Source organism: Leopardus geoffroyi, chromosome B2, assembly GCF_018350155.1.
Source record: "Leopardus geoffroyi isolate Oge1 chromosome B2, O.geoffroyi_Oge1_pat1.0, whole genome shotgun sequence".
NCBI lineage: Eukaryota > Metazoa > Chordata > Mammalia > Carnivora > Felidae > Leopardus > Leopardus geoffroyi.
The window spans coordinates 75,882,145-75,907,861 of NC_059332.1; the positions used below are offsets into that span (position 1 = coordinate 75,882,145).

A 25,717-nucleotide genomic window follows, 5' to 3' on the forward strand; every position below is an offset into this window, starting at 1 on the left:
GCAGGAAGTTAGACACCAGGTGTTTCCAAAAGTGTAAGGACAAGGCTGAGCAGAGACTAGGCCCAGTTCTCCACCAGCCTTGGACTAAAGAGTGACTCAAACAGTGAGATCAGAAGGAGAAAGTACCCATCTGTGCTTAGGTGCTGTGGCTTATTAACCCTTTTTAAAATTAAGAATCCTATGAAAACCAATGACCTTTGAGGATCTAATAAAAACCACGGACTCTCTCACCATGTCTGGCCTAGTGCCTGGTAGATGGTCTGTGCCTGAATACCTGCAATATAATGTACATAGATACACAAGTTTTGTGTTATCTTTGTGGGAGAAGGTAGTTGGCATCCTTCTGGGTCTGTGAAATCCTCCTTAAAAATGTGTGCTCTACACAGCAAGATCAGAATGGCAGGCGAAGGATTTAGAAGGTTCTAACTCTAGGGCAGTGTGTCCTCTGAAACCGGTATTCATTTATAGGAAAAGTTGTGACAATGCTTTCTCTGGATGTCCTCTGATGACAATGCTTGTTATTGACAGGCTTGATGCTTAAAGGTCAAAAGAGAAAAAGGTAATGAAAGAGAAAGAGAAGGGGAGGAAAGTAAGGGGAAAAGGAGGAAACTAAGATGAAGTTTTATGCTGGAGATCACTAAACCTGTCCTGGCTGACTGGCTTAGTCAACATCACCAAGATTCAATCACATATGGCAAGTATCTGCCCTCTGTAGGACACACAGATTTTCTCTCATTTAATTCAAATTTTTTCATTCTTGGCACACTGGCAATTAATTTCAGATTTGTATTTTTGAATAGAATACCAAAACTAGTCAATACCATCCAGTGAAAAGCATTACACAAAACTAAAGAAAAACAGGGCAGTTTCTAAGGAATATGGCTATTAAAAATAGTAACAGGTGACATTCACTAACTGGTTAGTACCTATGTGCCAGGTACTAACAGGTTGGTTTACACTTTCTTATTTTAATTTCACAACCATCATATGAGGCAGCTATTATTATTACCATCTCATTTCAAGGATGAGGAAACCGGCTTAGAGAGGTGAAGTGATTTGCCCAAGGCAGCACAGCAGGTGGTGGGGCAAAGACTAACACAGGATTCTTTGAATCCAGAACCCATGCTCTTAACCACTTTAATTATACCCATTAAAAATGTTCAGACTAGGGGCGCCTGGGTGGCGCAGTCGGTTAAGCGTCCGACTTCAGCCAGGTCATGATCTCGCGGTCCGTGAGTTCGAGCCCCGCGTCAGGCTCTGGGCTGATGGCTCAGAGCCTGGAGCCTGTTTCCGATTCTGTGTCTCCCTCTCTCTCTGCCCCTCCCCCGTTCATGCTCTGTCTCTCTCTGTCCCAAAAATAAATAAACGTTGAAAAAAAAATAAAAATAAAAATAAAAATAAAAATGTTCAGACTAGTCAAATTATTACTTCCTCATATTTGCCAGAATTCCTATTACCTGTTACATTAGCACATTTTTTAATATGCCTTATTTTTACAATTAAAGGATCTCAAGAACAAATTCACAAAGTGCTGAAGAATCACCATACTTGTTGATATCCTTGAAGAAGTGTCTCTTGTTCTTGTATTTCTTTTTGAATTTGCTTCAATTTTTCTTCAGTGACAGGATCAGCTGTTTCTCCAAAATGTAACCATCTTTGCTTTTTGTTTGTTTCTTCAAAGCTACTCAACTTTGAGAAAACAGACGTTTTATTTAAGTAAGGAAATGATGAAATGAGAAATAAGGAAGAATAACAGAAAACTCAAGGTGCATATATATAAAACTGTCCCATAACCACAATGGAATAACACTAACTACAGTTAAATCATTAGTGATGTTTTATGCTGATGGTTCTGGTGATGAAAGTAACTCAGGAATGCTACAGTGTCATTCTCTGAATCTAGGCCCTTCCATAGCAGTTCTTTCTGAAACCATCTTCTTTGAAGATCAGAGTGAACTAAGGGATTTGTTCTCAGAAAGGACTGCTAACAGAAGAAAATTATCAAAATGGGCCAATTTAAATTTTGATTTTTTTTCCCCATTGGGTTTGATTTAGGCTCTGCTGTGAGGAGGCAGTCTTCGGAACCCTGTTCATATTTTACACAGCAAATACAGCAAGTCAAACAGCCACAGGAACAAAGGATGACAATGCATTTTGCAGGGAGTAAAAGTTTTTTGTTTTTTTTTTAATCAATGAAAGGAGAAATAGGACAATGTGTCTAGTACCTTGGCTTGAAGAATATAATTATCTTGATTTAGTCTGAAGAGTTCCTTTTCCTGTTGTCTCCTTAGTTCTTCCATCTTATTTTCCAGCTCTCTCTCTTTTTCTGAGAATGTAACTTTAATTTGCTCAATTAGGGCTTGTGCACCCCTCCATTTTTCCTCTGCTTCCTGAACTCTTTTAAACATAAGTAACTCTGTCTCCTTGTTCCCACCACAGTATCCTGAAGAATCCTTTTAAGGAGAAGCATCACTTCATTATAGTATATTTACATAGTAGATTTGAACATAGGTGGTTGGGAAAAAAACCCACAATGAATAAAAATGACATGGTTAACAATGTTCTACTATATAAGGAAATCAATAAATGTTCAGTAAGATTAGAACATCACACTTGATGCAAAAGAAATTTCACATATTACTTATACTTGAGTTTTAATATTACAGAACAGAAAAAAATTATGAATGTGATTTTGAAATTCAATACCTACATTCTGAAACTGAACACAGTTATCGGTTTCTGTAGAATCTTCAGCCTTCTTAGGGGTGGCCAGGCAATTTTCAATTTTGGGAGCTGGTTTACCCAGAGCTGCAGGCTTGATGACTTTTGTTTCAGATAAGATTTCTGAATATTGTAAACAATAGACAAAAGCACCACAAATGCAAACAAAGTTGAATGTTTATTCAGCAATTATGTAACAACAAATACTAATACAATGGGAACACTAACATAAATGAGGATCTCAAAATAGGCTGAGGTACAACACTAGAACACAGCTGTTTCACTACGTGCTCACGGATGCCCATAATCAACATTTCACTCAATTTGACAGAGAAGGCTAACTGACCCAAGATTCACGTCAAATGATAAATGGAGCTAAAAAATGTGAGAAGAATGTGGACAGGGATAATTTCAGGCCTTACTAATTTTAAATAAACTATCCTTTTAAATTCACAGCAATAATAATATCTAAATGACGAATCAAAGAGCAGCTGATAACGTTATAAAGCATTTTAGTTCAGATTAAGTGTGCTCTCAAAGCACACTTTTCATAAATAGTGTGTATCAAGATATAGGATCAATGGAATAATATAAATTGCATGGCAACTTTATAACAGCTAGTCTAAATTTGATTAAAAAATAAAATTATTATACTGCTATAAAACCCTGATAATATATATTACATTAGAAAAAAATGTGATAAATGTATATTCTAGTCAAATTTTCAGCTATTTTAAGGTACTTCATAAGTCCCCAAACAGTATGAATAATTCTAAGGCCAATAAGTTATTCAATTAATAATAAAAAAAAACATTTATGACAAATACCTGGAAGAGATCGTGAGGCCCATATTCAAATACTACAGTTTCTGAGCTCAAGAGTCAGTAAACATTTATTTATCTGCCTTAGAGGTAAATGAAGAATTTGAAATTTATATTTTTAAATATAATTTCTTCAAGGTGCTAACTTTTTAAGTGTAAAGTTTACATTTTCATTAAAAGCGAAATACATGGTTATTGAAGATTTGGAAAATATAGAAGAGTCAAAAGAAGAAACAAGTCACCAATAGCACCTCACCCAAAGATTTCTTTCTCATCTTTTTTCCAGGCATGCAGAGGTTTTCCTTACAGAGCACTAGTCATATTTAATTGGACTATCTGATGTAAAAGGTTTTTTTGGAGAAATTTCCTGAAGTGTTCCCAAAGAAACTGAGTCATTGTGAAAGCTGGCATTCATCTTTCCAGGTCACTGGAGGTCCATTAACGTGGCCAATGAATGGGGAGTGATCTGCTAGGACTGTCATTCTCCCTAGGAAGTGGCAGCTAAGAGTGGCAGGTGGTTCTTAGTCAAGTTGTAGTCAGCCAGTGCTTTTATACCAGAATTCTCTCTTCCTGAGTTCTTAATTATGATTTCTCTAAGTAATTATTTTCAGTAATGGTACACAGACAGTATATTTTTTCTTCACATATGAGAGAAAATCTGCCTGGATATAAAATTCAAATGTGAAAACGCTGCAGAATTTGGACTTTATGAACCTTTCTTGAAAAAAACAATGGATTAAGAAAATTTAGTCAAATAAGAAACCAATCATCATAATTCCAGAATGAAGAAGCTATGGCTAAGGGACCTGTGAAAAGCATTCCATTTCTTTAATAACCAGAACCAAGATCTAAATTCCAAAGCTGAGGGGGTTGCAGGAGAGACTAAATACATTTTGGACAAGTAAAAATGAAATCAACAAAAATGAGTAAAAGGCATGTGAGTGGGAGATGTAAGAGTTTTACTATCTTATATTTCATAGAAGGGGAAACTGATAATGCATAAAATTGAAAAACAGCATGATTTTGGGGTGCCTGGGTGGCGCAGTCGGTTGAGCGTCCGACTTCAGCCAGGTCACGATCTCGCGGTCCGGGAGTTCGAGCCCCGCATCAGGCTCTGGGCTGATGGCTCAGAGCCTGGAGCCTGTTTCGGATTCTGTGTCTCCCTCTCTCTCTGCCCCTCCCCCGTTCATGCTCTCTCTCTGTCCCAAAAAATAAATAAACGTTGAAAAAAAAAATTAAAAAAAAAAAAAAAAACAGCATGATTTTGGCAACATTTGAGTAGTTTTCAAAATTTATTTTCTTAAAGGGATCTTTTGAGATCTATTTCCTAGGATGAAGTTTCATTTTCTTCTTACAGATTTAAGAAAAACTACATTTAATATTTTATTTAAAAAGAACTTATAAAGAGTGATCCTGTTCTTATAAAATGTTTTGTCCATTTAGCTATGTCTGCTTCTCTCCTTCCATCCACCCATCTACGCTTCCTTCTATCTGTATGAGGACATACACATGAGAAGCATGAAATGATGCTAACCCAGTGTGACACTAGTTGTTTCTTGCTAAGCAATTGCTTTACTTTTATGTATTTTTGAATTTAAAAAATGAGCAACTATTCCTTTTGTAACAAGAAACTTATTAGTCTAAAAATAAAAACATAGATTAACAGCCAAAGAAAATTAATTTAAAATAAAAAGGAAAACAACCACATAGCAGGCACTGCTAATTGCCAATCTCCTCTTCCTCCCTATTAATTAGAAACTTCCTTATTAATTTTGCCCAAGCAGCAATGTAGCCAGTTGGAAATACTCATCTCCCTGGACTCCAAGTAACTGGGGGTGACCACAAGATCAAAATTCAGGCTAATAAGATGAAACCAAAATTTCCTTACCTGGGGCTTTCAGAAAAGACACTATTTTCCTGATTAAGAAGTTGATTTTACTTCTTACCTTTTACCTTTCCTCCTTTACCTTTACCTTTACCTTGAACCTTTTACCTTTCACCTTTCCTCCTGAGAGGGCATGGAGGCCGAATAGCCATCTTATGACAAGGAAGACAAAAGTCACATATAAAGGATTCTGCAGCAGGAAAGAAAAGGGATCTGTTCCTTGCACAGTGGCACTAGCTCTGAACGGCCTATCCCTGACTTCATTTTACGTGAAAAAAAGAAATTCTGAGTAAGCCCCAGCAGCTGGCTTATTTTTCATCTTAACCAATATTGATTCTAAGCTCATTTAGAAAATGCACTTTCTGTACTTTCTGTACACTAATATCTATCTCGGAGTCTGCTTGTTGGAAAGCCCAACCTGTGACAAGTAACAACCACCCAAAAGAATTAAAATTCTTCTGAATAAAAGTAAAATTTCTCTGAGGGAGTTTTCTAAGAAAAAGAGATAGAAAAGATATGACACTTAATGGTCTAATGAAAAACAGTTTAAAAATGGACAGTCATGGTTTATCATTGTACTCTAATATAAATTTTAGTGTTTTACTTCTATTTTGATAGTCACAAAGACTATAAAATTTTAAAACAGGAAAAAATACTCATAAAAATATTGTTGTCTTCATCTATCAACCTCTAAAGCATGCCCCTCGTTTCTTTTCCATCAACTGTGACATTACTTCTGTCTTCATTCTTAGTAATTTTTAAAAAATTTTTTTAAACTTTTTATTTTTTTTTTATTTTTATATTTTAGAGACAGACAGAGTCCTAGTAAGGGATGCACAGAGAGAGAGGGAGACACAGAATCCTCAGCAGGCTTCAGGCTCCGAGCTGTCAGCACAGAGCCCGACACGAGGCTCAAACTCACAAACCGTGAGATCATGACCTGAGCCGAAGTCGGACGCTCAACCGACTGAGCCACCCAGGCACCCCCATTCTTAGTAATTTCAATACACTCATAGGTGATCCTTTCAAACCCTGGCTTTTGGGTCATTATACTCCACTTCTCCACCTCAGCTACTTACTTCCATTGCTACAGTCTAGACCTTTTCTATTACCAGTAACATAATCACTCCTGATCTCAGTCTTAGGCATTTACTCTCTATCACTCCTATCTTCCACTTCATGCCCTCTGGTACCTGGATTCCAACAATCCCTTGACCAATTACTAGATTCCATGACAGCTCCTCTACTCAAGGACTCACAGTCAGTTGATCCTACCTGTTTCATACTGTACTACACCCGATTTCCTTTCTTCCTTCCTTACTCAACCTGAATTCCACATACACCATTAAGCTCCCTTCTTACTCCTCTCTCCATACACTGCACTCATTTGGCAGAAACCACTCTTCTTGATAAATCCAACTATACAACTATCCAACACCTGTAGTCACGCAGCAAAATGTGGACATGCACACTCACACACACAAACATGCTGCCTGATTCAACTTAAATGCATAATCACTAACTACAAGAGAACTCTGCTGCTGGCACTCTAGTCCTTCAGGATGGCTATTTCCCATCTTCTCTTCTCTCCTCCAACACTCCTACCCCATCCTCAATGCCAGTTAATGATATTATGTTTTATTTCTTAGAGAAAATGGAAGCAATCAGAAGAAATCATCCATATTCTTTCACCATTTCTACCTACCCACCAGTATCTGTACCTACATTTCTCTCTTCCCATCTGTTTCCACAGATAAACTGTCCATGCCTCTATCTAGAGCCAACCCTTCCACTGAACAGTAGATTTGCTTATAGCTCCTCTACTCAAGGACATTATTGTACCAATTCTTCCCCTCTACCATAAATTACTCAATCTTTCCAAAAAGCATAAACATACTATTAGACATACTGTTATTTCAGCCACTTAAAAAAAAAGCAAAACAAAAAGCTTTTCTTGACTCCACCTCCCATGCCAGCTACACGCTGTGCTCCAGGGTGGTCTATAAATTAAGTATCCAATTCCATTTCTCCTAATCCCTCCTATTCTCATTCAACTTGCATTTTACAGCCACATATCCATGGAAACTGTCCAGTTTACTGATGACCTCCTCCTTGCTAAACCCAAGGGCCGGTGCCCAGTTTCTACCTTCCTTTATCTCTCAGCAGCAACTGATAGAGAAATAAATTCTCCTTTCTTCAGTTAGCTTTCAGGATCCCACATATTCAGGTTTCCTCCAATCTCACTCTATTCTCTTTGTAGGTTACTCCTTAGGCCTTGGTTTGCTTTTTTCTCTAGCTATGCTCACTCTCTTGATAATCTTTGTCAGTCTCATGTTTTAAAAACTACCTATATTAGTTTTAATAATAACTCCCAAGTCATATCTGCTGTCCACACCTCCCTCTTATAGTCTAGACTTTTCAATCTAATTGGCTCCTTGTTGTCTCCACTTGCATATAGAACGATCATTTCAAAATTATCACCTCATCAACTATACTCTTGATCTTCCTTCCACCCCCAAATCTACCTACCAAAGCCTTCTCCATCCCAGCTGGACAGTGACTCTATTTTTCCAGCTACTCAAGCCAAAAATTTTGGCATCATTCAGAAATCCTCTTTCACAACCCCAAACCAATCTTTTAGATTTTTGGTTTTATCTTCTTTTTTTTTTTTTTTACTTTTTTTTAATGTTTATTTATTTTTGAGAGAACATGAGCGGAGGAGGAGCAGAGAGAGAGGGAGACACAGAATCTGAAGCAGACTCCAGGCTCTGAGCTGTCAGCACAGAGCTCGATGTGGGGCTCGAACCCATGAGCCATGAGATCATGACCTGAGTTGAAGTCGGATGCTTAACCGACTAAGCCACCCAGGTGGCCCTTTGGTTCTACCTTCTAAATATATCCTTATTCAACCACTTCTCCATTACCTCCACTGCCACCACTCTGGTTTGAGCCCCATCACTTCTAGCCTAGATCCCTAAAATCACCATCTCACTGGTTTCTGTGCTTCTTCCCATGCCCCGTATGCTATGTGAATGTATTTATATGTATATGATCTTTAACACAACTGCCAGAGAAATCTGTCTAAAGAGGTCAGATGAGGTTACTCCCATGTCAAAGCTTTTCAGCGGCTCACCTATTTACTCAGCGTAAAATCTAAGTCTTTAAAATGCCCTAGAAAAACTGATACATTCCAGCACTTTTGATTCTCTGATCTCATCTCCTACTACCCTCTTTACTCACTCTGCCCTCATGATACAAGCTTCTATGCTGTTCCTTAAACATGCCAGATATTCTTTTCTACTTTAAGACTTCTGCATGGTTATTTCACCTTTCTGGAATATGATTCCCCAGGTACCCACATGGCCAATACTCTTTATCTCCTACAAGTCTTTGTTCAGTGGCTCCTTCTCAATGAGGCCTACTCTATCCTATTTAAAGCTGTGACCTGCTGCACTCCACCACTGACGCTTCCTCTACTTTTTACTTTTCCTTAGCATGTAACATCATTTACTTATTTATTATGCTTACTGTTAAATGTCTCTCCTTATCAGATGAAAGTTCCACAAAGATGGGGGAGGGGAAGTGAGGTAGCCCCTCACTGAGGTAGCCCGAGGGCCTAATAGTGCCTGGGCCAAAGCAGGTGCTCCAAAAACATTTGTTAAATGAATGAATCTGGATAAAATAAACTTCAAAAATGTTGGGGATTAATTTATCTAAAATAAATATAATAGAATAAATAATACTAAAAACAAAATTAGCATGAATACTCCTAAACATCAATGAAAAATTTTCATTCTTCTCTTGATCATACTAAAATTTGAAAAATGTACCACGTGTTTATTTTTTTAATACTAAGCACTAGATCCAATGAATAGTTAATTAGTGACAAGAAGATGACAACATCACAAGTTGGTGTTCCACAGGAAAATAAGAGAATACAAAAGACCTTGTAGGGAAAGGAACTGGAGGTCCACAGGTTAAGAACAGGAGAAAAGGATGCTTGCATTAATCCTACAGAATCATATTCCTGTCTGTCCAGAATAACTACTTCCTGCTGCTGTTTTCTCCTTTACTCTCACATAAATCAGCCCAGGCCTTCTTTTCCATCTGAGATGCACAGGCTGCTGTAGCAAATACATACAAAGGCATACAAATACAAAGGCAGGAGAGAGTCTATTTAATGCCTCAAGAATTTAAAACACAGTTAAAGTGGTCCTGGAATTAATAGTCTTAGGGAAAAGCAAGGAAAGACATTTTAAGCTAGAAATGAATTTTCCAATGAGGACAATTCTCCTCATGACAACTATCACCATATAACAATGATGAAACTGGTCACCTATTAAATTTAATCATAAAGGAAAGGATGAAATGCTTCGGGCTCCATTGCTCCCCCTTCCTCACTGGAGTTTTTTTTCTTTATTTATTTTTTTAATGTTTATTTATTTTTGAGAGAGACAGAATGTGAGTGGGTTGGGGCAGAGAGAGAGGGAGACACAGAATCCAAAGCAGGCTCAAGACTCTGGGCTGTCAGCACAGAGCCTAATGTGGGGCTCGAACTCACTAGCTGTGAGATCATGACCTGGGCCAAAGTCAGACGCTCAATCGACTGAGCTACCCAGGTGCCCCCCTCACTGGAGTTTAAAGGCAGCAGAAATGTTGGTTTGATATGAACATTTCTGTTTCTTTTACTAGCTGCATAGACTTCTAAATTGAAAATTACCCTTTCCTACTGTCAATGTAAATGAATTGCATTAGGAAATAACTAACAGAGGCACTGCAATATATAAAAATATGCATTATGTGATATATAAAACATCCTGCCTATCTCAGCCTATATGAAACTAATATCCAAATAATCTCTATATCAACCTTCATTTGTAGCTTGCCATTTGCATTCTGAATTTGTAGGTCTTCTCTGGTAAACGACGGATATTCCAAAGTCAACCAGATGAGGTTAAGTTTGATTCTCCTATCGTCTATTCATTTCCCATACTTCACAAGTGTAATTCTGGAAAGCCAAAATCTAATGAACCTTTCAGAATGGAATATACTATCTGAATATTAATTTTTTTTATAAGAAGAAAAGTTCACAGAAGGAGAGAAATAAATAGGGAACGTAGAGAACAAGGAACATAAAATAATACACTATATGCACAGAACTATAATATGAAAAGAGCATATGATTACCTTTTTTCCTAGCTTGATTTGAAGTAGGAATGGATCTCACAGTTTTACTTTTCATAATGTCCTTTGAAGTTTTTTTTTCAAGAGTAGAAAAAGACTTGAATGGTGAACTGGGTTTGCCATAGCCTGAGCTCCTAACTGATGCATATAATCCACTCTGGGGTTTTCTTTTAAGTACAGGAGGTGCACTTCTGGCCTTCTTGTGTGGTTCATGTTTACCAGTTACAGCCCCTTCTTCGCCAGAACTGAGTTGAGATCTAAAAGTCTGCACGCAAGTAGAAACTCTTTAGGATATAAATTAACTTCAACTACAGCTGTGAATGGAGATTTAACAGATGACAAACCATAGTGATTACTAGATAATAGTTTGTAGAAGACAAACCACTACATATTAGAATTCTCAAAGTCTAACTCATCAGAATTTTAATATTTTGAAGCACATCTTCAAAGTCAGGAGTAAAACAAAGCAAAAGAATAAAACAAAATAAGCTTGCCAGAAAGCAAGACGTGTAATTACTAGAATTAAGATGGAGGAAAGCAGAGAGGAATATATTTTGAAATAACATAAAATTTTATCTTTTTTTCCTAGAATTCTCAAGATAAAAATTTATTAATACCCTGCCTTATTCCACAAAAAACTTCAGATGGTTTATGGTAAACATATAACTCAAAACCATAAAACTACAATACCAAGATCAAAGAAACTATAAATCAGAATAGATCAAGAACAGAAGAAAATGGAGCAGTAAAATATAACTTTCTCAACAGCTGCTGATAGCATTTTTGTAAATGACAACTTATCTACTTTTGCAAAATACACACTACTGGATAGATTAAATAAAAAGCATTAGAATGATGAATAAACTTTATTTTCTTATGCTACTCAAATTCTAGACTATGCTTACTAAAAACAAAGGAAGAATGTAAATAATGGCTTCCAAAAGAAAGTGAATGCTAGATAGTGATATTTTACAATTTGGGGATTATAGGATCCTGCTCACAAATATCCAGGATCTATGTGGAGATTAGTATGTAATCAGTCCCACCAGCTTAAGAAGTACCTACTTATCAATAGTATTTACATAACTTCATTTCTCAATATGTCTAATCAACTTAGATTATAAACACTTACTTTATTTACTTTGTCATCTGGAGGCAATAATGGAGGACCAACAGATATTTTTTTCCTCAAAATATCAAGGTACATTTTATCTATATGTTCTTCTGTAGCATTTACTCCTAGACAGCTATTTTCTCTATCTTTATTTGTTGTCTTTTGTAAAACCACATTCTCTTCATTTTTGTCAAAAAGTTGGTTTACATTTTGTGGTTCTTGAGATATAATATTTGGGTTCCTCTTAAGGGGTATAGGGCTAACAAATTCAGTTTCTTTACTATCAGCCAGTTTCTTATAGCTATAAAACAAAACAGAGCATGAACCTTAGGTGACTCCTCAAATACCAGTTTTATACACACACACACACACATATACACACACTCTATATATCACATACACACACACAAAATATAAGATTTATATTTTAATATGTATGTTATTTATACATAATATTAAATACATTTGATATTTATAACTATTCAAATTATGTCCTGAATGTTAAATACATTATTTGTAATTCTGGCTGACAGAGTATGCTCACATATTGTCATATAACTGTCTTAAATTTCAGATAATGTAATTTTAATGCAGTATAATATAAAGAATTACATGGATAACTCTGAGACCTACTTCAAAGGAAAGCCAAACAAAGCAAGACTGAGATGGTTTTAGTGTAACAAAAAATAAAAAATGAATCTCTAAACGACCTTTGTGTAATATATCATTTATCCATAATACCTTATAAAGTCAACATGCATTTGAGGCAGGAAAAAGATTTTACACATTTTTACAAGAAACTAAAGAAGTAATCATAATTTATGTCAGTGAGAAATAGAATATAAATATTAAAAAGCATAAATTTCATCACAGTATAGGAAAAATTTTTAAGTAAAACATGAAAATCACTAGTATTTAGTGAAAAATCATTTCTGTGGTTTAAAATAATTAAATACAATGCAACATTTCAGACCATTCAATTTTTAAAATAGAGAAAATATCCCTTAAGGACATTTTCTAAACGTGGTTAAATATCAGTATATTATAGGGGCTCCAAAAATAGGGAGATTGTTATTTTCAAACTACATAATCATGGTCTATTAGGTCATTTAATTTTATAATTTATAAGATAATGTCATTTATAAAATAAAGTTTAAGAGGCTACTATTTTCATATGAGATAGATTGGTTTCTCAGTAACTGTGAGAATTTTCTAAAGTAGTTGGAATCATCAGAAAATATAATAGTTCTTTCCTTCTTCATGGTAGCAGAATCCGGCTAGAAGTTATCAAAACTGTTTCCTGTTCTTCCTGCATACTAACTAAATTATGTTTCCTTGCCATCCTGCATCTAGCTGGGGCCACTTACTAGTTCTTGCCTTTAGAACGTGAGCGTTATGGTGACAAGAACCTAAGATATGTGTCATTGGCTTAGTGGCTGGGTTTGGGGTGGCAAGGAAACTTATGCTAAAAGCTGGAGGAGTGGCAACCCATGTTTTACATTGACAAAACATTTGCCAAACTGTTACCTACAATAGTTTATAAGGCAGATCACATAGCTACTGAGTCTGGGATACTAAGAAAAATAGCAGGAGAATTTCTAAGCGCTAGCTATTGTTGGCTACGTTTGACTAGATATTATAAGAAAGACATGAGCTCAGCTTTAAAAAGGGCCAGTTTGTAAGAAAAAATAAAAGGGAACAGAGAGAGTCGAGAAATTAAGGGCCTCATAGATTCACTTTGTAAAGAGCATAGACTCAAAAGAGTAAGATTTGGCATTGAAAAATGCAGGATTTCATGAGACTTCTCAGTTGAAAAGAGTTACTCAGTCCTTTGACAAAGATCATATTAAAGGGGTCATCTTCACTTAAGGTTATTGTTCCCAATAATATCCAAACAGCTGCGACTGAATTGACAGGAAAAAAAAAAGGGGGCAAAAAAGGCAAAGACTTAAAGCAGATTTAAAGCCTCCGTCTAGAAAATTAAGTGTAGTTACTGGCACAAGGGACTGACTGGAACCAAATAGGTCAGAAGCTCTACTAAATTTATTTTTTAAGACTTTTTTTTTAATGTTTATTTTTGAGAGAGAGAGAGAGAGCGTGAGCAGGGAAGGGGTACAGAGAGGGAGGCAGAATCTGAAGTAGGCTCCAGGCTCTAAGCTGTCAGCACAGAGCCCAATTCGGGGCTCTAACTCAAACTGTGAGATCATGACCTGAGCTAAAGTCAGACACTTAACTGACTGAGCCACCCAGGCGCCCCACCCCTCACCACCCACTAAACTTTTTGAACAAACTATAATAATAAAGAAACTACAACCATACATTAAAAAAAAAAAAAAAAAAAAAGCCAGAGATTTGTTTGGGAGACCTAAAACCACTTGGTGGTAGGAGGTGGACTAAAAAAGGAATGCATCCTCCAAGATGGGCACAGCCTCCCTGCAAAACCGACTTCAGTTGTGGCCAAGGGTGTAAATATCCTTACAAGGCGTTTCCAGTGGACTTCAAGGTTGCATTACTGATTGCTGTATTTTCCTCATATATTTCCCTTCTGAATGGGAGTATTTGTTGCAGTTTCGCCATCATATATTGGATCAAGTACAGAACTTGTGCTTTTAATTCACAGATTAGTAGACTGAAGAGCTGCATTCAAACCTGATGGAGAAGACTATGCTCCACCTGAAAATCCTGGCCTTTTAGATGGACAGGGTCCTATATGAGACTTTGGGCTATTTGCTTTGGGGAGGGGATAGTGGGTCTTTGTATGAAGGTGAGTAAAATGGATATTTGGCTATTAAAAGGGCAGATTCTGGTAGAGACTAATTAGATGCCTATTAAACTCATTTACTTCTCTTTCTGAGCACACAAGCAGATCATGTTTCCCAGCCCTCATGGACCCAATTTGCTAGATGTGCTGGTTCTTACCAGTAGAATATGAAGTGATGTAATATTTCTCTGTTGAGGCAGCTAAAAAGAATTGTGCTAAATTATCTTTTTTCTTTATCAACTGGTTGAATGAGGCCATGACAACCTTAAAACCATGTGTTAATGACAAAGTAGCCTGGGTCCCTAAATGACTATGTGGAGTAGAGTCCTACTCCAACCCCACTGACACACATGGGATTATGACACGAGCAAAAAATACATTTTCGATGATGTTTAGCTACTAAAATTTTAAGGGCTTATTTGCTATATCAGCTGAGATTATTTACAGTTTACTAAAGAGGTTTCAGATATGTGTACTAGTTTATACCACTGACATTTTGGTAATTATTGTTATGGCTTTAACTTAAGTATACTTGTTTTTAGCTTTTAAACAAAAACGAAAAAAATTATATTTAGAATTTACAGTAGTAAAATGATTCCACCTATGCCAGCAAACACACAAGATGTGTAAAAAAATCTCTTCATTAACACCAACACAGTCCCAAACAGCAGTAAGGGAGAATAGTCTGCCCTTTAAAAAATACTATCTAGTGCTGCAGATCAGTGGGAGAATACTAAGCATTCAAGTAGATGGGCTTTAGTGTAAGCTTCATTGTGTCACTTTCTCTCAACTAGCACAAACGCAGAAACAGGATGAGAAATCACTACAGGTGGATTTACATGGTAAGGATGTAGTACAAGGAAGGGCTCAAACTGTGTCTGCTGAAAACACAAACGAACAAATAAATACAGGAATGGATGACAGGCTTTTCACAGAAATATTTCATGGAGATCAGAGATCTGACAATGTAAGTTGTTAAAACACACAAATATTTCTTGTGTTTCCTGGTTATAACCACATGATCTTTGTTTTTCTTTAAAGTTTATTTATTTTGAGAGAGAGAGGCAGAGAAAGAGAGAGAGAGAGAGAGAGAGAGAGCGCGCACACATGTGATTGAGGGGCAGAGACAGAGGGAGAGAGAGAATCCCAAACAGGCTTCATGCTCTGAGTGCAGAGCCCAACTTCTCGCAAACCAGAAGATCATGACCTGAGCTGAAATCAAGAGTCGGACACTTAACCAACAAAGCCACCCAGGCACCCCTACATAACCATACGATCTTGGGCAATTTATTTAACTTCTTTAAGCCTCAGTTTCCTTATCTATGCAATGGGGATAATAATAACATATAACTCATAGAGTTGCTGTAAGATTAAAAGAAATCTAAAATGCAAAGATGTAAAGAACTTTGCACACACAGTAAGCATGTGATAAGAACGTTAGCTGTTATCATTATTATCATCACCACCACTGCCACCACCACCATCTTCATGACCTGGTTCTTGTGAGAGCTCCACTACTAAACTGATTTACCTCAGTTCCAACACCTGAATGATGCAAATAAAGATGCCTGACCTATTTGTTATGAGGATCACATGAAATGATGGATGTGACACTCTAATAGATGTGACACAAATGCAAGGTTACTGTAACGTGCTACTCTGTGCTGGAGAATGACAGGAAGGTCCCACAAGCTTCCATTACGATGGACTGGCGCTGGTGCATTTTCATGAAGCCCACTGCTCCTGTGACCAAAAATCTTACCCTGAAAAACGATGGCTGGTCTGTGACTAAGTACAAAGCTAACTGGTTTATAAATAAGCAAATCTATGATTCATACAGAATACAATTCAAATCAACTGCCCTGAGCTATTTAAAGCTGAAAGGATTTTAGTTTTCAGTAAAAAAGTCTTCAGAATACTTGATGGCAGCAAACGTTTTTTTAGTGGCATCTATTTTTAAAGTATTTTTTAATTTTAGCACTAGAAGAATTTTGATAAACTGAGTAAGAACTACTACTAAGGAGAGCAGTGACTCAAAGGTAGACTCATATAAGCTTCTCGTTAAATCATTCACTAGGAATGAGCATGCAGAACAAATGATTCTAAAAGTTTCCAGTAGTAAAACAATAAGCAAATAAACAATCTGTATAATCCATTCCAAAAAATCTCATACCTGACAGGTTGTAAATCAAAACCACTGACACCAAAAGAATCTATTCTGATAGGTTTCATCAACTCCTCTACCGTGGGCAGATCTAAGAGGGAAAAAAAGTTAAAATAGCAACCCCGAAATTATGTGAATTGCTTAATTTAATGTCTAATCCCACTAAGATTACACTTTTTTCTGACCAACAGAACAAAATGATATATACAGTAAACCCAGTTTCCCACTATAAACTTACTTGTACCAAGAAAATCTCCTTTGATTTTTATATTTGAAATATATATATCTATATATTTGATGTATCCATCTACATCAATATCAAATATATGCGTATGGGTATGTCCATACATGCACACACATTTGTTAAATATATTATTTAGTTGATCCCCAAATACTGTTCTCTATTTAAAAAATTACTTTAGTATATGCATAAGGAAAAGCATAAAAAATGTGCAAACACTTAGGTGATTTTCTGATTTGGTCAAGGCATACTGAAAGAGGAAGTGAAATTTTATCTTGTGTTCAGCTCTAACTTTATAGTTAAACTACTGATTCCCAAATTTCATTTCAGCAAACCTTTTAAATTAAATTCAGAGATTGAGAAACAATCACTATAGCAAACTATTTAAATTATACCACAAGAGAAACTCTTCAGAGAAGGTCTCAAATTAACTTTTACCAGATTCTGTAGTAGAGATGTTTTTAGAGGACTCTTCATTTTCTCGAGGATAATCTTTCACTGAGCTCTTGATATTTTCCAATGCATTACTCTCAATCCTTTGTTCATCTGTATCTCCCAAAGCCTGGGCTACCTGACAATAAGCCTGATGTAGAGCTTCAATGTCACTATTGCTTTGTCCATAAGAAACACCTGTTGAAATAAATGTAATCTCCAGTATAATCACACAAATACGTGAGAAACATAAACCACTAATAGCATCCGTTAGTGTGTTAGGAATGGTGAACAAGGTTGTAGGACAACAGCAACATTATAAACACAAGAGTTAAATACAAACATTGGTAATACGTAGCTATAGCCTACCAGTATGAAAACGTAACTCGATAACCCTTTAGCAAGGTAAGATGTGTCCTGACATGATAACTGTGAACTCTGATTCCACTGGTTACTGCCTTCTTTTCCTACTACCCTTAATCAACCCCATTACATTGGATACAACTATCCCTAAATTTCCTAACTGACAAAATCGTTCAAGAATTCTGTCTTTCCCTTACCATTACCATTCTCTCTCACTTTTGCACTCTCTCTCTGCTTCCCAGTGCCACCAAGTGTCCTACAGTCTGCATTTCTTTAACTGAAATTCACTCCTCTAACTCTGCAATCCAGTATGTGTTCCAATATCCTGCTAAAGCTGTTATAATCAAAAGTAATTTTCTAATAGTCACATCTAGCCATCTTCAATTTCTCCAACCCTGTGAGACCTCTGACACTGTGCTTTCCTGGAAACTGCTTCTTTTGTATAGCCTCTTCTTCCTGTGCTTCCCAGCACTCTGATGGCTACCTCTTTGTGCTTTCTGGTAAATGGTTCATCTCAGGGTCCCACCTTTACCCCTCTTTTTTAAACCTCTCTCTTATTTTATTTATTTTTTTTTTGAGCTGGCTAATTTTATCAAGACCCTTAGCTCAACTATTACCCATATGCTTGTGACACCCAAATCTATGTCTTTTGTCCTTACCTCTTTTTTGAATATTAAACCTTCTAACAGATATTTACACTGTTCTATAAGTAAATCAAATCTAGCATATTCCCAACTGAATTAATTGTATTCCCCAACAAAACTTGTTCTACTATCAGTATTTTGGGAATGGTATCACTATTCACCCAGTCATCCAAAATAGAAAACCTGATGTCATCGTTCACTCTTCCTTCCCTATTAACCTTCTCCTCCTCCTACCAATTGATAAATAAATTCTGGAAAAAAGAATTTTAAGACAATATGACAATAATGATCTAAAATTTTATAAGTATTTTTCTTACTCATTTTGTACCTTTTACTACCAATGCTGTAATTTTCAAAATTAGAGAAAAGGATAAAAGAGTCATAGAAGAGTGGGGAAAAAGAAGAGAAAAAGGGTGAGTAGTCTCCTCTTCTGCTGATACTCATGATTAATCAAATAGTGCTTAAAAATAAAATAGATGTAGCTTCATCAGCAAAGGGCTGACTTCTCTGCTTTTTACCTTACAAAGAAAGGACTTTATGTAGTTATTTTACATATTATTACAAGTTAAAAGTTCCCTAATTTTTCTACTTTAGGAAGTTGACAAATGTCAAATCCTCTGGTGCAGAGACAAGGATCTAGTCGTGAAGTAATACTGTCATCCTGGGACTGCTCCTGTCATGCAGTCATCGCACAAAAGGGTAACTGCCCATGAGACAAATGAAAATAAGCAAAAAGCTGGATCTGGCCCCCATTTTCACAGTTACCAACCTTTCTAAAACAATAAAGCACAAAGAATTTCAAAAGTAATACCTTTTTAAAAAGATGATCTTTGAGAATGTATCAACTAAACTGAGGTTTCTTAATTCTAGAAGAAAGTGGTAAAAAACAAAACAACCTTCTCATTTTTCAGTTCTTAACCCAAGTTCAGATGCTGATTTGAAGATTTTCAAGTGTATTTTTGAAATAGTAGGTAAACTCAATACCCCACAACTAATAAGTATTTATACTGTATGCCTTCAGGTTTTTTATTATGATTTCTACCATTAATAGAGGGTTGATATAAATAACAGTGATGAGAACCATATAGTTGCTACTGCTTGTTGAATCTTAACAATATACTAGGCACTACACATTCCCTTGACCAACACAAGGTCTCATTTTAAAGAAGAGGAAACAGGCTTAGAAGCATTAATTGTCCAGTGTCACACAGCTGATAACTGGCAAGGCTGGAAATACAAATCTAAGGCTATATGACAATAAGATCATATATCCTCCAGTAATAACAAATTATTTCTGAGTCAAGAACATTTAAGAAATAAGACCAGAAAACTACACCTTTATAAAACTGCTTGAATCATCTTACTAGAGTTTTTACATTCAGCAATACCTTAAAAAAAATTGTTTATAACCTACAGCAGTGGTTTTCATACCATGTTTTACAAAATCATAGTTTCTCAGAGAAAATCATGGATTCTACAGATGTTTGATTGAAATTTCATTTTAAATTGTTCTTTAACACATAAAAATAGAAATTAATCTGCACATTCCAATGTGCCATTTATGGAATATTTTGAAAACCATCAGAGTGATAACTTTGGCCTCCTGCTTTGTTTTCATGTACATCTTAGAATGCAGTTCCTCTGACCATTCTGTATATATATGAATTTCCTATAACGTATCACTGATTAGAAAAGCTTTAATTCTATATTGGTCTTTTTAAAAGAATTCATGCCGGGGGCACCTGGGGGGCTCAGACGGTTAAGTGTCCGACTTTGCCTGGGGTCGTGATCTCAAGGTTCATGAGTTTGAGCCCCACATAGGGATCTCTTGCTGTCAGCACAGAGCCGGCTTCAGATCCTCTGTCCTCTCCCTCCTTCTGCCCCTCCCTCACTCCCTCTTTCTCTCTCAAAAATAAATATTTTTTAAAAAATGTAAGAGTTATAGAATTCATATCAACTTAGTGAAAACTGCATGTAAGGTTGATTATCATAACACATATGTGACATCTACTTAAACAGTAAGACTGAAGAACATGTGCTCAGCACATGCTTTCATTATGGTGAATATTCAACTGGGTAATAACAAGCAAATGAGTAACATGATTTTGTTGTAATTTTTTTACTTTCATATTTATATTTTTAAATGGAAGTGGATGAAACAAGATAGTGGTGACTTTTGGAACGGCAGTAACTACAAATAAGACCTTGAGTGGACTTTGTCCTGTTTTTTGATCTGGTTACTGGTTACATGGGTGTATTCATGCTATGAAAATTCATCAGGTGGCACTATTATGATACATGAACTTTTCTATGGGTATATCATACACCAATAAAAAAGAAGAAATAAAAAATAAAATAAAATAAAAATAAAATGCAAGCAGATGTTTAGAGTTCACTAGTGATTTATCATTTCTATTGCTCTTTTGTTCCAAGTACCTGGATTGGTTTAATTGACCCTACTGGTCAACTGAGACTTTCAAAGCAGATGATTAAAAAGTTCTCATTTGCAACATTTATGCAGTAAACCAAGATTTTTTTTACATTATACAACAAACATAAAATATACAAACATATCAGAAGTCTGATGATAATACAAGAACTACAACAAAAAAAGAATATAACAAATATCTGAGGTGCATAGGTGGCTCAGCCAGTTGAGCGTCTGACTCTTGATTTCTGCTCAGGTCATGATGTCACCACTCCTGAGTTTGAGCCCTGTGATGGGCTCTGTGCAAACAGTGTAGTGTCTGTTTGCGATTCTCTCTCTCCCCCTCTCCCACTCATGCTCTCTTTCTCTCTCTCTCTCAAAATAAATAAACTTAAAAAAAAAGAATATAACAAATATCTGAAACTTATGATTTTAAAAAACTCAAAATACCATTACTGTTCTCACTAACTTTATAAATAAATATTATAAATGTAAACATTTAAATTTATACTGATAAAACACCATTTTTATCTACACAGAGAATAAATAGTACATGAGATTTCATTTGCAGGTAAGGATTCCACCGCTTTACAAGTTTGAAAAGGCATGGTTCAATGTACATTAGAATTTTGGAATGTGATTTAACTTTTTCCTGCACAGAGGAAAAAATGGAAAAGCCAAGTAAGACCAAAATCTCATTTCTCCTACATGTTCCAAATTTAACAGAATACTTTAGAAGGGCAGAGAAAATTATTTAATATTACCTATAGTATTACACTTTGTATCAACAGCTTTCATCCATTTATTAATAAGTTTTTATTAAAAACAGACTTTACTTGACCTAGTAGCATTAAGTGTCACCATTATCAAATTCAGAATACTTAAGGGGCGCCTGGGTGGCGCAGTCGGTTAGGCGTCCAACTTCAGCCAGGTCACGATCTCACGGTCCGTGAGTTCGAGCCCCGCATCAGGCTCTGGGCTGATGGCTCAGAGCCTGGAGCCTGTTTCCGATTCTGTGTCTCCCTCTCTCTCTGCCCCTCCCCCGTTCATGCTCTGTCTCTCTCTGTCCCAAAAATGAATAAACGTTGAAAAAAAAAAAAATTAAAAAAAAATTCAGATTACTTAAGTTGTTAAATATGGTAAAAAATGTGGGATTTAAATTTTTATTGTTGATATAGCTATTACATATATTATTATATATTATATTTCCTTATCTAGACATAAAGTCATTTAGTCATAAACTCCTACGTATTTAGAGAACAGTTTTTCACTTTTACCTGTTCCTGTCATTTCATTATCAGTCATTTCTGGCAGGGACTTTGGCTTAGTTGCTCTGTCCTGTTCATCAAGGTTGACCTCTGCAACAGAGTCTAAGGAATCAAGCAGTACCACTAGAACAATATAAAAAAAATAAAAAATAAAAATTAGAGGAATTGTACAGTTCCTTCAATTTAGTATTTTAATCATATGCAAGCTGTATAAAAACAAAGATATTTACATGTAAAGAGTATATAATCATATATCTGTAATAAGTATGGTCACATTAACACACATAACTATACTTATATACAAATCTAATGTACATTTATGTGTGGGATGCAAAGGGCCTGTGAAAAATAACAAAAAGGTATTCTCCCCACCCCTTTTTGAGATATGGTTGAGATAGAGTTGACAGTTAAAAATTGAGATATAGTTGACAGTTAAAAATTGTATATATTTGGGGCGCCTGAGTGGCTTCAGTTGGTTAAGCGTCCGACTATGGCTCAGGGCATGATCTCATGGCTACTGAGTTCAAGCCCCGTGATGGGCTCTGTGCTGACAGAGATTCTCTCTCTTTCCCTCTCTCACTTGTGCGGGCTCGCTCCCTCTCAAAATAAATAAATAAACTCAAAAAATTGTATATATTTAATGTGTAAATTTGATGTTTTGACATATGTATACACTGTGAAATAATGACCACAATCAAGTTAATTAATATATCCATTACCTTATATAGTTACCTTTTGTGTGTGCGTATGGTGACAACAATTCAGATTTCCCCTCTTATCAAATTTCAAGTATTAAGTATAATCATGCTGTTGTACATTAGATCTCCAAAACTTACTTCTCTTGTATAACTGAAACTTTGTACTCCTTAACTAACATCTTCCCATATCCCCCTCCCCTAGCTCCTGGTAACCATCATTCTACTCTCATTTCTACAAGTATTTCCACATATAAAGTTTTTTTTTTAATGTTTATTTTTGAGAGAGAGAGAGAGAGAGAGAGAGAGCGAGCATGAGCAGGGCAGGGGCAGAGACAGACAGAGGGAGACACAGAATCTGAAGCAGGCTCCAGGCTCTGAACTGTCAGCACAGAGCCTGACCTGGGGCTTGAACCCACGAACTGTGAGATCATGACCCGAGCCGGTTGGCCGCTTAACTGACTGAGCCACCCAGGCGCCCCTAGATTCCACATATAAATGAGATCATGCGTGTGTGAACAACACTAACATGACACACCTGCCATGATAACTGTTCTGTGACCTGAAACATTCTTGAGCACAGCTGCCTTCCAACATCAACATTCTCTCCTTTTCCTTAACCACATCCTTAAGAACACTCTTGGGGCATAGTGTCCTTGATCTGCCCTGGAGATAGGACTATGACCCACACCAATTTTTTTTTTAATGTTTGTTTGTTTAGAGAGCGTGAGCACTCATGAGCAGGGGGAGCAGGCAGAGAGAGAGAAGACAGAACCCTAAGTAGGCTCTTTGCTGTCAGCTTGGAGCCTGACACAGGGCTTGATCTCACGAATGGTGAGATCATCACTGGAGTCAAAATCAAGAGTCAAAAGCTTAACTGACTGAGCCACCCAGGGACCCCCCAAATGTTGAGTTTTAGCCAATATCCTTATTACTGTTTCAGAGGAGAGGATTTGGGAATTTCATACTCATCCATTCCTACGGATGTCCTATTTATTTCTTTTGAGTGAGCTTTTGTAGTTTTTATTTTTATTAATTTTTTTAATGATTTCAGGAATGAATTTAGTGATTCATCACTTACATATAACACCCAGTGCCATCCCAAAGAGTGCCCTCCTTAATGCCTATCGCCCATTTAGCCCATTCCCCCACCCAACACCCCACCAGCAACCATTAGTTTCTGTATTTTAGAGTCTCTTATGGTTTTGTTTCCTTCTCTGTTTTTATCTTTTGTTTGCTTCCCTTTTCCTATGTTCATTGTTTTGTTTCTTAAGTTCCACACATGAGGAAATCATATATTTGTCTTTCTCTGACTTCACTTAGCATAATATATTTTATTCCATCCACATTGTGGCAAATGGCAAGATTTCATTCTTCTTCATCACCAAGTAATATTCCATTGTGTGTATGTGTATACACACACACGCACAATATCTTTTTTTTTTTTTAATTTTTTTTTCAACGTTTATTTATTTTTTTGGGGACAGAGACAGAGCATGAACGGGGGAGGGGCAGAGTGAGAGGGAGACAAAGAATCGGAAACAGGATCCAGGCTCTGAGCCATCAGCCCAGAGCCTGACGCGGGGCTCAAACTCACGGACCGCGAGATCGTGACCTGGCTGAAGTCGGACGCTTAACCGACTGTGCCACCCAGGCGCCCCACACAATATCTTCTTTATCCATTCATCAGTTGATGGACATTTGGGTTCTTTCCATACTTTGGCTATCATCAATAGTGCTGCTATAAATATTGGGGGGGGTGTGCCCTTTCAAATAAGCATTTTTGTATCCTTTGGATAAATACCTAATAGGGCAATTGCTGGGTTGTAAGGTAGTTCTGTTTTTAATTTTTTGAGGAACCTCCATACTGTTTTTTAGAGTGGCTATACCAGTTTGCAATTGCACCAGCAGTGCAAAAGAGTTCCCCCCTTTCTCCATATCCTTGCCAACATCTGTTGCTGCCTGAGTTGTTGATTTTAGCTATTCTTATAGGTGTGAAGTGGCAGCTCATTGTGGTTTTGATTTGTATTTCCCTCATGATGAGTGACGTTGGGCATTTTTTTTCATGTGTCTGTTAGCCCCTGGATGTCTTCTTTGGAAAAGTGTCTATTCGTGTCTTTTGCCCATTTCTTCACTGGATTGTTTTTTGGGTGTTGAGTTTGATAAGTTCTTTATAGATTTTGCAAACTAACCCTTTATCTAATATGTCATTTGTAAATATATTCTTCCATGCCTTTTAGTTTTGTTGATTGTTTCCTTTGCAGTGCAGCTTTTTATCTTGATGAGGTCCCAATAGTTCATTTTTGCTTTTGTTTCCCTTGCCACTGGAGACATGTCAAGTAAGAAGTTGATGCAGCTGAGGTCAAAGAGGTTGCTCCCTGTTTTCTCCTCTAGGATTTTGATGGCTTCCTGTCTTATGTTTATGTCTTTCATCCATTTTGAGTTTATTTTTGTGTATGGTATAAGAAAGTGGTCCAGGTTCATTCTTTTGCATGTCTCTGTCCAGTTTTCCAACACCATTTGCTGAAGAGACTGTCTTTTTTCCATTGGATATTCTTTCCTACTTCATCAAGGATTAGTTGGCCGTAGATTTGTGGGTCTATTTCTGGGTTCTCTATTCAGTTCCACTGATCTATGTGTCTGTTTTTGTGCCAGTACCATACTGTTTTGATTACACTTTGTAATACAGCTTGAAGTCTGGAATTGTGGAAAACCCAACAGACTCCACCAAAAAATTGCTAGTGCTGATCCATGAATTCAGCAAAGTCACAGGATATAAAATAAATGTACAGAAATCAGTTGCATTTCTATACAACAATAATGAAGCTGCATAAAGAGAAATCAAGGAATCAATCCCATTTACAATTGCACAAAAATCCATAAAATATCTAGGAATAAACCTAAACAAAGGGGTGAAAAGATCTATACACTGAAATCTACACAAAGGTTGTGAAAGAAATTGAAGATATAAAGAAATGAAAAACATTCCATGCTCA

General features: G+C 36.5%; 1 protein-coding gene across 6 annotated transcripts in view; it reads right to left on the reverse strand.

Moving 5' to 3' along the window:
- Positions 1 to 25,717, reverse strand: part of CEP162 (centrosomal protein 162) — a 119,064-nt gene that overhangs the window by 57,072 nt on the left and 36,275 nt on the right. For all 6 annotated transcript variants that reach the window (XM_045498931.1, XM_045498935.1, XM_045498934.1 and 3 more), the window contains 8 exons: positions 22,036 to 22,149; positions 17,330 to 17,521; positions 16,660 to 16,741; positions 11,744 to 12,026; positions 10,615 to 10,876; positions 2,711 to 2,844; positions 2,226 to 2,453; positions 1,549 to 1,689 (listed from right to left, as the gene is read on the reverse strand). In XM_045498931.1, coding sequence (XP_045354887.1) covers positions 1,549 to 1,689; positions 2,226 to 2,453; positions 2,711 to 2,844; positions 10,615 to 10,876; positions 11,744 to 12,026; positions 16,660 to 16,741; positions 17,330 to 17,521; positions 22,036 to 22,149 — 1,436 coding nt within the window. The remainder of the gene's footprint in view (positions 1 to 1,548; positions 1,690 to 2,225; positions 2,454 to 2,710; positions 2,845 to 10,614; positions 10,877 to 11,743; positions 12,027 to 16,659; positions 16,742 to 17,329; positions 17,522 to 22,035; positions 22,150 to 25,717) is intronic.